The sequence below is a fragment of the Muntiacus reevesi genome, chromosome 11 (assembly GCF_963930625.1).
Source record: "Muntiacus reevesi chromosome 11, mMunRee1.1, whole genome shotgun sequence".
Lineage (NCBI taxonomy): Eukaryota > Metazoa > Chordata > Mammalia > Artiodactyla > Cervidae > Muntiacus > Muntiacus reevesi.
The window spans coordinates 69,194,868-69,209,994 of NC_089259.1; the positions used below are offsets into that span (position 1 = coordinate 69,194,868).

Here is a 15,127-nt window from a genome sequence, read left to right on the forward strand (position 1 = left end):
GTGCTCCATCAACATAAGTTACAATTTTAGTTTGAATGTCATAGTTTCAAATGCTATCTTAAAAGCACTGCTTATTGAGATTTAAGGTATTAAGAAGTATTTAGAATTTCATTTCTATATAAGTAAGAAGCATATATATCTTTTCCTTTGTGAAAGTCACTCAGTCATGTCCAACTCTTTGCAACCCCATGGACTATACAGTCCATGGATTCTCCAGATCAGAATACTGGAGAGGGTATCTGTTCCCTTCTCCATGGGATCTTCCCAAACCAGGGATTGAACCCAGGTCTCCCACATTGCAGGTGAATTATTTACTAGCTGAGCCACCAAGGAAACCCTTTTTTCCTTTGAGAAGATGATAAATGGAAAAGCAGGTTAAATGACATCTTCACTACTCTACTTAACCCTCCTGCAACATGTGGGGGATGCGGTGAATAGTAAGTATTTAAGTTCACGTTAATGTGAAAGTGAACTTAAATACTTATTTGGTAAGACATCTAAAGCATTCAGTAGAATGGGAAATAAAGCATGAAAATATGGAGTGATACACACACACACACACACACACACACATATATATATGTAAACTTACCTTCTCAATCTGGTAATAAGGTCTATAAATGACTTTTCCCAAGCATTCATTTTTATTGTTCTGATGCCAGTTATTACTTCACTCATGGTCCTGATCCTGTCATCTGTGAGAGCAGCAGTCTTACTCCTAAGAGAACAGACGTGAGAGATGAGCCTTAGTGACCACAACCCAACTTTCCTCAGCACCAGCAGCAGGAGTGGGCACAGAGGGAGTAACTAGGAATCAAATTATTCTCTACAGTCCTTTTGCACTTAGAAAATAGGCAGGTCCTACTCAAAGTACAAACCGAGAAAATGGTTTCAATCAGAAAGTCAACCAACCATTCGGGACATTTTAAGAAGTAACTTGGAGAACATGCAGCATCAGCTAAGGAAGACCTAAAATGAGTCAGATACAAACTGTTTACTCAAGCAGGTCACAGACAGGTAGGGAAGGCAGAAAGTCACTCAAACCTACACGGCACTGAAGACAGTGGCTGTGCTGTAATAAAATAGGAGTGAAGTTCTGGGGAGCAGAAAAGATGAGGCTGTTAATTCCAACAGGAAAGAAGAACAAGAAGCGCTTCAGAGACCTGGTAGCACTGGAACAGGGCCTCGAAGGACAGGGAGCATCTCCACAGCAAAGACAGGAAAGGGAATTCCAAGTAGAGAAAGACACCAGGCACAGACCCGCACCCACACAACACACACAAGAACTCAGTGACCTTCAAATAGCACAACATCCCCATCACCTGACAACCATCCACCTCCAACCCTCTGGGACCTGCTTCAGGTCTAACTCAGCACCAGAAGGCTCTTCACCACCAGCCACTTTTCTACCACATGTGCTGCTGTGAATGTGGGACTTCATAAAGATATAAGGAAGATCAGCCTGGCCCTTGGGGTGCTTATAAATTAATGGCAACATGAACATAATACCTGAAAAGGTTCCAACAGAAGCATAACAAAAACACGGGCAGTGAGAAATGGGCCTACAAGATTATTACATTTTAACAATAATTAAATAACATGGACATGGGTTTAAATTCTGTTGAAGGACACTCTACTTATTCATATACAGTGCCAAGAGGAGCCAGTGAATGCCTTCACTGCTCCTGTTTCAAGATAGGCCTTCAGCATAAGGCTGGAGCCTTCAATGGCTAAGCCTGAAGGGTCTACAACCCACACAAAGAAGAGACCAGAGAAGGCATTTGTCTTGTTTTTCAACAAAAGCATCAAGCAGACTGTGGATGTTACCAACTACATAATATCAATTTTTAAAAGAAGTGTTTCTCTTACCGGAGTGATGAAAACAACTTCCCGAAACAGCTTTGCAAAAGCAGAAGAATAACGAGAACCGCCATCCCAGCAAGACACGATATTCCTATTTCCATCCAGAGCAGGGCGGTCACTGCAATAGCCTGCAGTGGTCCAACCCACAGATAGTGCAAGAATATTGTTACCTTAAGAGAGAAAGACAAAGCCTTCTTGGGATGGTATAAAAACAAAACTGCAAGGACACAGTGTAGAAACACTTTGCTCTGCAGGAATAGCCAGGAATTTAAACAGAAATTATCTCAGCAGGTTTTAAACCTGTTGAAGCAGAAAACCAGTGTCCACCCCAGATGATGCTGTTCCGGGGCAGCATAGGGTCAGACTCAGGGATGGTCGGGGAGGACTCTACCATCAGGACTGAAGGAAGATGCTGATTTTTTCTACACTACAGATGAGCTCAGGACTTCCTCAAATACTTCTTGTCGCAGAATTTATCCCTCATTACCCTGGGGCTCCCCAGCAGTCCAAGAAACCCTACATTATAGTACCTACCACTCTCTCCAGGAGATACTTGTATACTTACCTCCCTGGTAGGCTGTGGCTTCGATAGGGCAGGAACTAAGCTTTATTCATCCCTGAAACTGAGCAGGGGCCTTACTTCATGTTTGATGAATGAATACTTGAGAAGTGTCTAGTGTAACACAGATCTGACCAACAGCTACAATGCCCTGGGTCATGTGATCTATGCCTAGGGTCAGTGGAAAAAAGACTGGAGAGACAACAGAGGATAGGTTGTGTCTGGCTGGGGGCCACACACTTGGCATATTCCTCTCAGGCTTCCTGTGAAGCAGGCACTGAACAGGAATCCCTGACCACCAGGCCTTCATCATCCACAGGAGGAGGAAGACAGTTCAGGCAGCAACACCAATACCATGTGCCAAGAAGCGCCACTCCAGGAAGACCCCTTAGAAATACTAATCAAGCCAAGCAAGAACAATGCTGCCTATTTATTATCAGAAAAACAAAACTGTCACTTACTGAACAACACATATAATTGCATCTAAACTGCACACAAAGAGATGAATGTTGGATAAATAGAACCTTTGCCTTACATCCTCAATGGAATCCTGGCCAACACCAAACCCTGGCACCTGGCATCCCAATAAACTGAACCCAGTGAGAAGAACAGGAAATGGAAGAGGATTCCTCAGAGGCAGCTCACCTGGTCAAACCTGCTCACATCGTTGGACAGCAGGTTAACTATCTGGCCTGTGGTGGTCTTCCCCATGGCCGAGCTACTAAGGCAAAGTGTCTGAAATGAGAAGAGGAGACATAGAACTGAATGCCTAAGTCACCTTAGAACATAACACAATGGAGTATGTGTTCCTGGGGTCTTGAGTGGTGTCAGCAGGAGCAGGATGACCCCTGACAGCAGGGCTCTAGGGACCCTTGTTCAGACTTTAACTCCTCAGTGTGGTGGCAGCCCTGCTTCAACAATGCCAAAGGGAGGAGCAGGAAGTAGAAGCAAAATCCCCACCTCCCCACCCCCAACCCTGTTGCAATAAACTTGGGCCTGTCTGAAGAGTAAAAGGTGTAGGTTCACACTTAAGAGACAACCAAGTAATTTTGAATCAAATTAGATGAGAGTGGAGAGGCTGCCTCAAGGAAAGAAATTCAGAGACTTGAACTATAAACCTGGACTATAAACTATAAAACTATAAACATTCATTCTGTGGGTGACAATATTTAAACACTTTGGGCTTAGTTTGTTCATTCTGCAATGAGCAAGTATAATGTCCAAAACACTGTTCCTATGAGGAAGCTGTGTTCTTAACGCCAGTCTGCTGACTCTACAAAAAACACAACCTGTGTTGTACAATCCCTTTATTTAGTAAGAAAAATGCCCTAGAGGTCTTAGGAACCTGAAGAGCACCAGGAGCTGCCACAACAGACCACCAACTGGAGCCACTGGTCCAAACAAAATGTCATAGTTTATAAAAAATGTTCTGTTTACTCCTCAAGTTAAAGAAGAAAATCAGTGATCAAGTGACAATGTAAAACGATATAACCACAATGGAAGATAGAGAATATGGACATTCCTCAAAAATTAAACATGAAATTAGAATATAATACAGCAATTATACTACTAAGGATATACTCAAAAGAACTAAAAACACAAACTTGAACAGATAATTTGTATGCTCATATTCATGGCAGCGATATTCATAATAGCTAAAAGGTGGAAACAACTGTCCATTGACAGATAAGCAAATATACAGAATGTGGTATAGACCTATAATGGAATATTATTCAGTCTTAAAAAGGAATTAAATTCTGACACCTGCCACAACATGGATGAACCTTGAAGAACCTTGAAGAACCTTCAAGGATGAACCTTTAAGACATCATGAACCTTGAAGACAAAATAACAAACACTTTATGATTCTACTTACATGAGGTGCTGAAATAGTCAAATTCACAGAGAGAAGAAGTAGAATGGTACTGGGTGAGGGGACAGGGGTTGGTAAGTCTATGTTTAATGGGTGCAGAGGTTCAGTTTGGCAAAAAGAAAAAGTTCTGTAGATGAATAATGGTGATGGTCACACAACAATGTGAATATACCTAATGTCACTAAATGCTGCACTTAAAAGGAATGAAAATGGTAAACTTTATGCTGTGTATATTTTACCAGAATGAAAAAAAGATCAGTGATCAAAAGTCAAAAGTAGCTTTACCAAATCTGTGGCAATATATTAAGAAAATGGAAAGTCATCTTTATATACGATACCTCCCTAATGATCATGCAAAATTCAGCTGCAAAGAGCGCAAAAATGCTGAATGGGCCATTTTAGGAGCTGCAGCTGTGCAGCCTTAGAGATCTCCTGAAGCCATGCCCAAACCTGGAATCCATGGTGAGAACAAACCACAGCTATGAACTTAGCAGCCACCTGATTTTTTACACTCAACCTGATTTCTTCCCAGGACCAGGGATCAGGAGGTGGAGCCCACAGGATGAACCACAAATGCTTTCAGAGTGCTCTGTAGCACCAGCTTTTGGGCCCTTAGGAATCAACCCACCTATAACCTGAAAAGAAGTGTATTGTTTCTGCAACAACAGGACTCTTGATGCAAGGCTGTGCACAAGCAAATTTGTCTTTCCCAGGTTTCTGCAATTTCAGGTAATGTCTATAGTATAATCTCCGTAATTTCTGACTTCATATAGGAACCATATTTTAGGCATAATTAAGCCAGCAAATGAACATCTTAGGAGATATTTACATTCACATAAGCCAAGGTGCCAGGTCAGATCACATTTCCAAAAGGAAAGATTTCAAAGTGTTAGAGGGAAGAGGAAGAAAAACAGGTGGACAATGGCTCACCTGTGCTGCAAAGAGTGAGATTTGACTAAACCATCACCTCACACCTAACTTAAGGTTTTCGCAATGCAATTCTGGTAAAATTTCAAAATTGTTATGAGAGTTATGGAGAAGGAAATGGCAACCCACTCCAGTAATCTTGCCTGGAGAATTCCATAGAATGAGGAGCCTGGTGAAAGGCTGTTGCTGAACGATAAGACGCGGGATTCTTGGCCTCTGGAGGAGACGAATTCAATCCGGGGCCAGAGACGAGGCTGGATCGCTCAGAGCTTTTGTGTAATAAAGTTTTATTAAAGTATAAAGGACTTAGAGAAAGCTTCTGACATAGGCATCAGAAGGGGGCAAAAGAGTACCCCTTTGCCAGTACTAGCAATGGAGTTATATACTCTCCAATGAATCCAAAGAATGTCCGGAGGTTGTAAAGACCTCACCAGACCCACTCCCATAATTTATGTTTTAAGATAACAGAATCAGCCAGAGGGTTTAATCCAAAGACTGGCCTCAGGCAGGATACATTATTGTTACATAGTCACTCACAGTCTGTTAATGAAAAGAAAGGAATGTCATAAAACTTAGAATGGCACCAGATAATTCATCCCTGGCCATAAAACGATTGACCTGAATCTTGTAGAAGGGCAGATTACCAACAAAATAGTTTCATTTACATAGATTAGGGGAACAATACCTGAATAAGTAGGTTGGGCCATTTGGTGGAACCAACTTGAAGATAGAGTCATAGCTTAAGACAACATTTCCATAAGAAAACAAAATGTATTGGTTAACTCAAGCTTGAGAGTAGTTAGCTTCAGGTGAAACCAGGTGTCACGGAAGCACAGCATTTTTAAGAGAAACCTCCTTTTAAATTTGTATAGAGAAGAAAAAATATTGCTGGTTTGTTTCCTCCTGCCTCTTAAGAGAGATAAAAATGTCTGGCACTTGTAGCCTCTTTCCTCCGTTTGGAGACCCCTGGCCTTCCTGCCTGTTACCCTCTCACTGGCAGGCTAGAGTTCATGGGGTTGCCAAGAGTCAGATACAAGTGAGTGACTATCACTCACTTGAGATTAGCAAGATCTGAAAAGACAAACATTCAGCCAATTTGTGGGGACATTTGAGTATCCATCTCCTAAACGGTTAATGATGCAACAGAGTAACAAAGATGATGATAAATGACAATGAAGACCCTGACTGGAGAGTGGGGCACTGCTGCAATTTCCACATCCCTCAGAAGGAAACCAGCTCAGATGCTGTTGTCAAGCACGACAGTGAGATGTCAGATTCCCAGGTTCACACAGTCCTGAGACGTAAAAGACTCTGCTCAAGGAAAGATATGATGACATCTCACTTTCTGCTGACAGAAGTATTCTGAAGAAATAGAAACTCTAGGTAAGTAACAACTAGGTAAAAGAAGCAATATTTTCAATTTAAGCTGTTTGGTTTTATCTTTCAATGAGGACTTTATTAAAAAAATTTATATAAATATATATGTGTGTAAATATATATATATGTGACCACATGATACTTTGATATAAATACACATTGGGAAATGATTACTATAGTAAAACCACTAAAGTATCCACTACATTATATAGTGATCCTATTTTAAATGTGTGGTGAGAATACTTAAGATTCACTCTTGGAAATTTTCAAGGCTACAATACAGTCAAATAAGGATTTTTTTTTTTTTTTTTTTTTAAAGCAAACAATCTAAGGCAAAGAGGTATCCAGGACAAAGTTTACACAGAGCACTTCAGCTCTTGACACTGATGTATCTGTGGCAATACCTTTGTAAAGATATGTGAAATCCTTATTCCTTTTATACTAGTTTAGACCAAGGTAAACTATGGAATAATTTCATGGCATTTCTCAATATAAAATCACTGAACACATTAAATCAGTCTTATTAAAAGTACTATGATGCATACTAGGGATAAAAGGAAATATTCTATTAAAATAGTTTAAATGAGCAATAAATTATCTCTAGAATGAATGAAACAGTGTAAAATTTCAAGTTTTATCTCAAATACCCTATCTTCTTTAATATACCATTAACAACAATCACATCTATAGAATATAGTGAGTCTATACTTGGCATGAATTCTCTCTATATTTTTCTCTAATTAACATAATTATATTGAATATAATGAGATGGGTCTTTTAAAATTATAATGATTCGCTTTCTCAAATACATTCTCTGCTTCTAGATATAGTTTTATAGCTCCAATCTCTGAAGTTCACTTTTGAATATATATTTGATATAAATTAAGATTTTATTGAGCAACAACAAAAAATTTCCACTATGAGATTTAGGCATGAAGACATTGAAAATCAACTTAATATGTTGATACTTCTTTTTCAATATTAATTTAATATACTTAAAATATAGTTTAATATTAATTCAATACTACAAATTTAGTGGGTATTATGCAACAGCCTATGGCTTAAAGTTATCAAAGGCAGCCCTCACTTGATCTCAAATAAAACTTTTCATTATTTATTGGCCAAGTTTGCTTCAACAATAACAACAAACTTGACTTGATGCAAATAGCAAGCTTCTTTGGGAAGGTGTAAACAATCCCAGTTATGAAATTTTCAGTTTACAGAGAAGTTTCTCCAAATGTTCCTGATGCTTCAGGGGAGGTACACACTGTGGTACCGAGTGACACTCACCTTGCGGTAGATCATGTGGCACACGGCTACTCTCAGCCTCATCCCCACACGCTGAATGTGATAGAAGTACAAGTGGTGCAGAACAGCCCACAGGAGCACGCAGGCGCTCAGCCCTGCCGCATAGCCATAGGCTTCACGCAAAGGGGCAGAATCATTGGAATCATAGTTTTCAACATTACTAATCATTTTTGCCAAAAATATGGGTTGAACTACTCTGGTGCATTCCTAAAAGAAAAGAAAAAAGTCTTAATTAGAAATGTCAGTTTTTCTTAATACAAAATTTACTTTTAGCATTCAGTTCAGTTCAGTTCAGTCACTCAGTCGTGTCTGACTCTTTGCGACCCCATGAACCGCAGCACACCAGGCCTCCCTGTCCATCACCAACTCCCAAAGTCCACCCAAACCCATGTCCATTGTGTCGGTGATGCCATCCAACCGTCTCATCCTCTGTCGTCCCCTTCTCCTCCCGCCCTCAATCTTTCCCAGCATCAGGGTCTTTTCCAATGAGTCAGCTCTTCGCATCAGGTGGCCAAAGTATTGGAGTTTCAGCTTCAACATGAGTCCTTCCAATGAACTGCTGCTGCTGCTGCTGCTAAGTCGCTTCAGTCGTGTCCAACTCTGGGTGACCCCATAGACAGCAGCCCACCAGGCTCCCCGTCCCTGGGATTCTCCAGGCAAGAACACTGGAGTGGATTGCCATTTCCTTCTCCAACGCACGCATGCATGCTAAGTCGCTTCAGTCATGTCTGACTCTGTGCAACTCCAGAGACAGCAGCCGCCAGGCTCCTCTGTCCAGGGGATTCTCTCTAGGCACGAATACTGGAGTAGGTTGCCATTTCCTCCTCCATCCAATGAATATCCAGGACTGATCTCCTTTAGGATGGACTGGGATCTCCTTGAAGTTCAAGGGACTCTCAAGAGTCTTCTCCAACACCACAGTTCAAAAACAGCATCAATTCTTCTATGCTCAGCTTTCTTTATAGTCCAACACTCACATCCATACATGACCAGTGGAAAAACCATAGCCTTGACTAGACAGACATTTGTTGGCAAAGCAAAGTCTCTGCTTTTTAATATGCTGTCTAGGTTGGTCATAACTTTCCTTCCAAGGAGTAAACGTCTTTTAATTTTATGGCTGCAATCACCATCTGCAGTGATTTTGGAGCCCAGAAAAATAAAGTCAGCCACTGTTTCCACTGTTTCCCCATCTATTTGCCATGAAGTGATGGGACCGGATGCCATGATCTTACCTGCTAAAAATACATTTTGACAGAATGCTATATTCATGGCTAATTTAAAAGAAAAATATGCAGATCCACAATGCCCTATAAGACAAGCAAGCAACAGTTTAACCTTAAGGCAAAATTTTACATTCGAAGACAGTAAAGTCTTAGTGTATCATGCTTAGTTCACTGTGGATGCTCAGTAAATATGACAACCAGGCTCAATACCAACTGAACCTTAAGATGAAATAGGAGACAGAAGAAAAGTAAGAAATCTGCTTCCATATGAACAAGCCTGCTGACAGTCTACCCATGTCTGCTGTACTCTCAGTGCCCCAGCCCAATAGAAAGTCAACCAGGTTCACATATGGGAGACACGGTTTTATCACCTTCTTCATGAATCTTTACAAATTGAGACACTGGCACAAATACATCCACTCTTTTCCACCCTGAACCCCACATATCTGTAGGTCAAGGGAATGGAAACCAGCTTCAGCTGGAGTACCACAAAGAAACCAGGCTTGGCAGCTCTGCAGGCTCTCAGCTCCCAAGAGCACTGCCCCACTATGCCTCTATCCTCTAGAAGTCAGAATGTTCCTTGGAGTAAAGAATTAAACATGGTGGAGGTCAAGCGAAAAGATTATGTCTTCTGTGGTTCTCCATCCACCATCCACTGCAGCTAGTTGTTTGGAAGAAATGTTCTGAATCATCTCTTCCCCAAGTCTAAACCAATTGACTCAGGGTGCACTGAGGCTTCCACCCTGAGTAAGATTTAGGGAAAGCAAGTTTCTTTCTCAAAGAAAAAGCAAAAAAAACAGCAACACTTACCCATCCTGCCAAACAGCCACTTCACCCCACAGCCTACTTCCTCTCTCTGGTCACTCCTTGAAGGTCCACTTCTCCCCAGGAAGGTCCCCTTCCTTCTCCACCATCAAGGAAAACCAAACACTCAAAGAATCCAAGTCACCAAAAGTAAACACCTTGGCCCTCAAGGTCATTTCCTCCACAGACTTCTCAAAAGACAAAATGCCAAAATTTTGGAAATCTTTCAGGAACAGGGCTTTTCCTTTTTGGCAATCCCGCCTTACTAACAGACAGGGGAAGCAACTGACAGGTTTGTTTTGATAGCTTTCTTCTATCTGTCTGAACCTGAGGAACCCACACACAAGAGGAAGGGAAGGAGAATCCATAACACCAAACACCAAATAATTAAGCATTTTCTGCTCAGCCAGCTAGTGTCTGATCAGGATATTTACCAACAGATGGCTGAGTCCCTCATATGGGTGTCTCTTTAAACCTCAACATTTCTGTCCTGAACTATACACATGCACACACACACGTTCACAGGCTGTACCAACTGCTTTTCCTTCCATGAAGTCATGGAGATTTTCATCTACTATAGAGGATAAAGGAAACACTATTTAGTTGAAGTATAAGTAAGATGATCAGACCTGAGTAAAATGATTACTTATCATACATTTCCACCATGTCCTGTCATCCATCCCAAGTGGCATGGAGAGCTCTTGGAAGAGACCCTCATACAAGGGATTGCCAAACACACTGTTTATAGTGTTTCCTGAGATGGAAATGTGGAGGCCCACACAGAGAAGCAAGAACATCAAACTGTACACGTGGGCAGTCCCAGCCCAGGTGCCGCCTAGGGCAGTCCAGTGCTGCAGCCACGAACCACCAGAAGCCCAGCAGTAACACCTGCCACCCCAGACTTTCCCGAAACTTGTGATTCTCCTTGGGAATCACTGTTGCCTGTTACTCAGCTCCCCATATGAGCCTAACGTCCTTGTAACTACAGAAGAAATAAGAGTAATATCATTCACCAAAGAGAATATGAATAAATGTAACAAATCCAGCAAAAAAGAGTATAAATAAAGACAGGTCACTGCTGCCTAAACATATGTGGATTTTTTCACTGATAAACAGTATTTGATAATCCAGTTGAGGGACTTCCCTGGTGGCCCAGTGGCTAAGACTCCACACCTCCACACTCCCAATGTAGGGGACCTGGGTCCAGTCCCTGGTCAGGGAACTAGATCCCACATGCTGCAACTAAGACCTAGCACAGCTAAACAAATGAATATTAAAAACAACACCACCAACAACAGTTGAACAAAAGCCTCAATAAGGAATTAATACCAGTTAATGACCCATATCTGCCACTCATCAGTAATTTTTTTTTCTTTTTGTTGATAATGATTATTCTTTATTTGGGACAGAAATTTTCAAAAAGATGAAGGTTTTCAAACATGAACTGATACTTTAATCTGATGTAATTTGAGGGGAGAGTCATTTGCTATTCTTAAGCATTATTTTGACACTTCCTCCGATGGACCAACGGAAAGGAATCCATCTCAATACACGAGACACAGGAGACAGAGGTTTGATCCCAGAGTTGGGGAGATTCTCTGAAGGATGAAGTGGCAATCCACTCCAGTATTCTTGCCAGGATAACCCTATGGACAGAGGAACCTGGTGGGCTACAGTCCATGGGGTCACAAAGAATCAGACACAACTGACTGAGCACACATGCACAACTTTGCCTCCAGCAAGGAGGAGTCATGGCAGTTCAGAGAAGTGATGAAAAGTACAATGTACAAGGAATTTCCATTCTTGCATAAGTTTCAACTATTGAAAATATAAAACTGATATTATATTCTATATGAAAAATACCAGCAAGAACAATTTTCCAGTAATTTTTCTCAAAAAAATAGAAAACAAAATAGTGAATAGCAAAAAACTGTGAAAACAAAACCCCAAAGTATACATAGAGAACAAGAATACACATATTAAATATGATTCTTCAAAGCTTCCAGAACACACAGAACAGAAGTGACTGAGGTCATCAAAGGTAGACTAAGTAAATCCATCCCCTCCACACACAAGGGAAGGTTAGAGATGAAGAGTCATTTAACAGGAGAGCTGGCAGCAGCATTTGTAATCTGTGTTTCGATTTCTGACATTTGGTAAAACTGGCTGAGGCAAACCAGGCAAAAGATTTCCCAGCTACCAGAAGATTAACTCCTGCATATGCTCAAAGCTCTGTTCCAAGTATTAGCTCCAAATGAAACAGTGGTGTGAATCCTAACGAAAGGTCCAATTTCAGAAGACTCTGCTTGTATTGGAGAGACTCTCAGAGAGGCAAGGAGTGGCTGTGGCTCACCCTGGGGACACAGACGCTGGTGGCAGCCATTCCCGGGAGCTGCCCCTACCACGTGTGCACTGGTGTGGGCAGACACCACCAAGGATTTCTCTCATCTGTACATTCCTGATTCTCACCTTCAACTAATAAGAAATAAAACAACTGGGAAAATTTTCATTATCAACCACGAAGCTAACCAAACTGGAATTTTCTTGATTGGCAAGAACAAAGTCAAACACTGCCCCCTTAAGCCCTTCCTCTTTGACATCAATCTATGACCACCCCACGATTATTTTTTCCACAAACAAACTGAGTATAGTCCTTCCTCTTTCACAAGAATTCTTCACAACTCTGTAATCATAAAGGATCTTTAAAAGAGCCTAATTTAATACTACAATGTCCATTAATCAAGGTTCTCAGAGACTCTGAGTGTTCAGCCTTCTGAAAGCACCTGACATTGGGTTCCACCTCTTGCTTCTCAGGGTAACATCTTGCATGGCTAGGTTAGATGCTAGAACTTCCACAGTGGGTAGAATTTCTCCTCCATGTTAATGTACTTGAAACATTTCTTACCCAACTTCCCCATATCTCATTCACAGAAAAAAAACACAAACAAAACAAAAATAGAAACAAGCTATCAAAGAAAAAGGGTTCAGTAAAACATTCAAGCAGAAAAGAGTAAGCTTGTAGGAAAAAAATGAATAGGCAGTTAATCTTTAGAACTGGGGGAAAGGTGACAAAATGTAGAGTTGAGAAAAATCCAGAGATAAGGAGGAAAAGAGGCGAATCTGGGGAAATCATAGCCATCAGGATTCTAGATATCCTAGCCTTCGCTCGTCTTTTACACAGTGGTCTTCATCCTGATTGCACCTTAGCATCACCTGGGAAGGGATTAAGTGCACTCTGACGCCCGAGGACCAGTCTCTAGAAACTGGCTTAGAGTCAACTGATTAGGGTGGAGCTTGAAGATTCCTCTCCCTATAGTTTCTGGATGTAGAGACTAACCCCATGTATGCATCTGCTAAGCTCCACTCTTGCACTGTCACAGCATCCGAGCCTGGAATGGCTATGGACCTGCCCTGAAGGAGTTACGACGGTCACAAAAGAGTTTTAACCAGAGTCCCATGGCACATTTCATGCTTCTAGAAAAGTCCTTCTAAACTCAAGTCCAGAGATTATAGTGATGAAATTAAAATATTTCATTCTGCACAGTAAGAAAAACAAAATGTTCAGTAAAGGCATTTTAAAAATATGAATAAAAGATGAATTAAAATTAGCCTGAAAAATTATCTCTAAAAGGAGAAGGAGAATTGGAATAGAGCTAACAAGGATATCAGCCTTCTTTATTTTTTTTTTATTTTTTTTATTAGTTGGAGGCTAATTACTTTACAATATTGTAGTGGTTTTTGTCATACATTGACATGAATCAGCCATGGATTTACAAGTATTCCCCATCCCGATCCCCCCATCAGCCTTCTTTAAAAATAGCCCTTTCTTGATTTGGGAATCATGAAAGCATTATATGATTTTTAATAAGCTAGTTAATAATAAATTTAATAAATAAATTTATTATAATATTTATAATATCTTATCTATTTATTTATAATCCATAATTTATTTATAAATATCTAATATTTAAATTATTATTTAGTTTAATTAAATAAATTTAATTAATTTTATTTAATAACAGTAAATATTATTATAATATTTAAATATTTAAATTATTTTATAATTTATAATTTATTTATTTATAATTTATAATATTTATAATAAATTATATTTATTATTATAAATAAATTTAATAAATAAAAATAAATAATAAAACTTATTTTAAATAAATATTTAATAAATAAATTTAATAACATTTAATAATTTAATAATTATTAAAAAGCAATTCCTAAAATTTCAGGGTCAAATTAAACCAAAGTACCTAAATATATGCCCAATAGTTCTTTTTGGTATGGCTCTAACCAAGGGGATGGGTATATATTTAGGTACTTCTGTGGAGAGGGTGAGATGTATGGAAAGAGTAACATGGAAACTCACATAACCATATGTAAAATAGATAGCCAATGAGGAATTTGCTGTTTGGCTCAGGAAATTCAAACAGGGGCTCTGTATCAACCTAGAGGGGTGGGATAGGGAAGGAAACGGAAGGGAGGTTCAAAAGGGAGGGGATATGTGTATACCTATGGCTGATTCATGTTGAGGTATGCCAGAAAACAGCAAGATTCTGTAAAGCAATCATCCTTCAATAAAAAATAAACACTTTTTTTTAAAAAGTAGTTTTAAACAAAATAATTTGAAAATATATTCTCTGTGTGATACACCGACCTGAAGACAGTACGAAGTGCAAAAAAAATCTTAAATTGCTTTCAGAAGTCACATTATAAGGTAAAACAAATGAATAATTATGTTGATATCATTGAGAGTTGGGCTTAGACATGGAGCAAAGAATAGATGATGGGAGGAAAGAGATACAGATGTAAGCATAATAAGATGAAGTAAAAACTTCCTGCATCTGACTTGAACTGGAAACACCCATATATATATATATTTCTTTACCTTAAAAAATATATTCTAACTTTGTCTAATGAAAAAGCCAAGAAACAAAAACCAAGAGCAATAAGCACCTCTAACATTCAGACTATAGTCTTTGAATATCATTTCACACTAAAAAAAGTCAGGGCTGCTTAGAGAAATGGATGATTCCAGGGCTGGAGCAAATGCTGTACAAAATGAGCTAGAAACATCCTCTCACACCAGGAACCAAAAAACAAAACAAAACAAAAAATCTCACAAAGACTTCTAGAGTATGTGCAAAATACTTAGGACCCAACTTGAACAGACCCCCACTGTCC

General features: G+C 39.7%; 1 protein-coding gene across 2 annotated transcripts in view; it reads right to left on the reverse strand.

The window, feature by feature from the left end:
- Positions 1-15,127, reverse strand: part of LOC136144514 (ATP-binding cassette sub-family C member 4-like) — a 195,078-nt gene that overhangs the window by 165,496 nt on the left and 14,455 nt on the right. For both annotated transcript variants that reach the window (XM_065902420.1, XM_065902419.1), the window contains exons 4-7: positions 7,890-8,114; positions 3,068-3,157; positions 1,870-2,033; positions 593-718 (exon numbers count right to left, since the gene is read on the reverse strand). In XM_065902420.1, the coding sequence (XP_065758492.1) occupies positions 593-718; positions 1,870-2,033; positions 3,068-3,157; positions 7,890-8,114 (605 nt within the window). The remainder of the gene's footprint in view (positions 1-592; positions 719-1,869; positions 2,034-3,067; positions 3,158-7,889; positions 8,115-15,127) is intronic.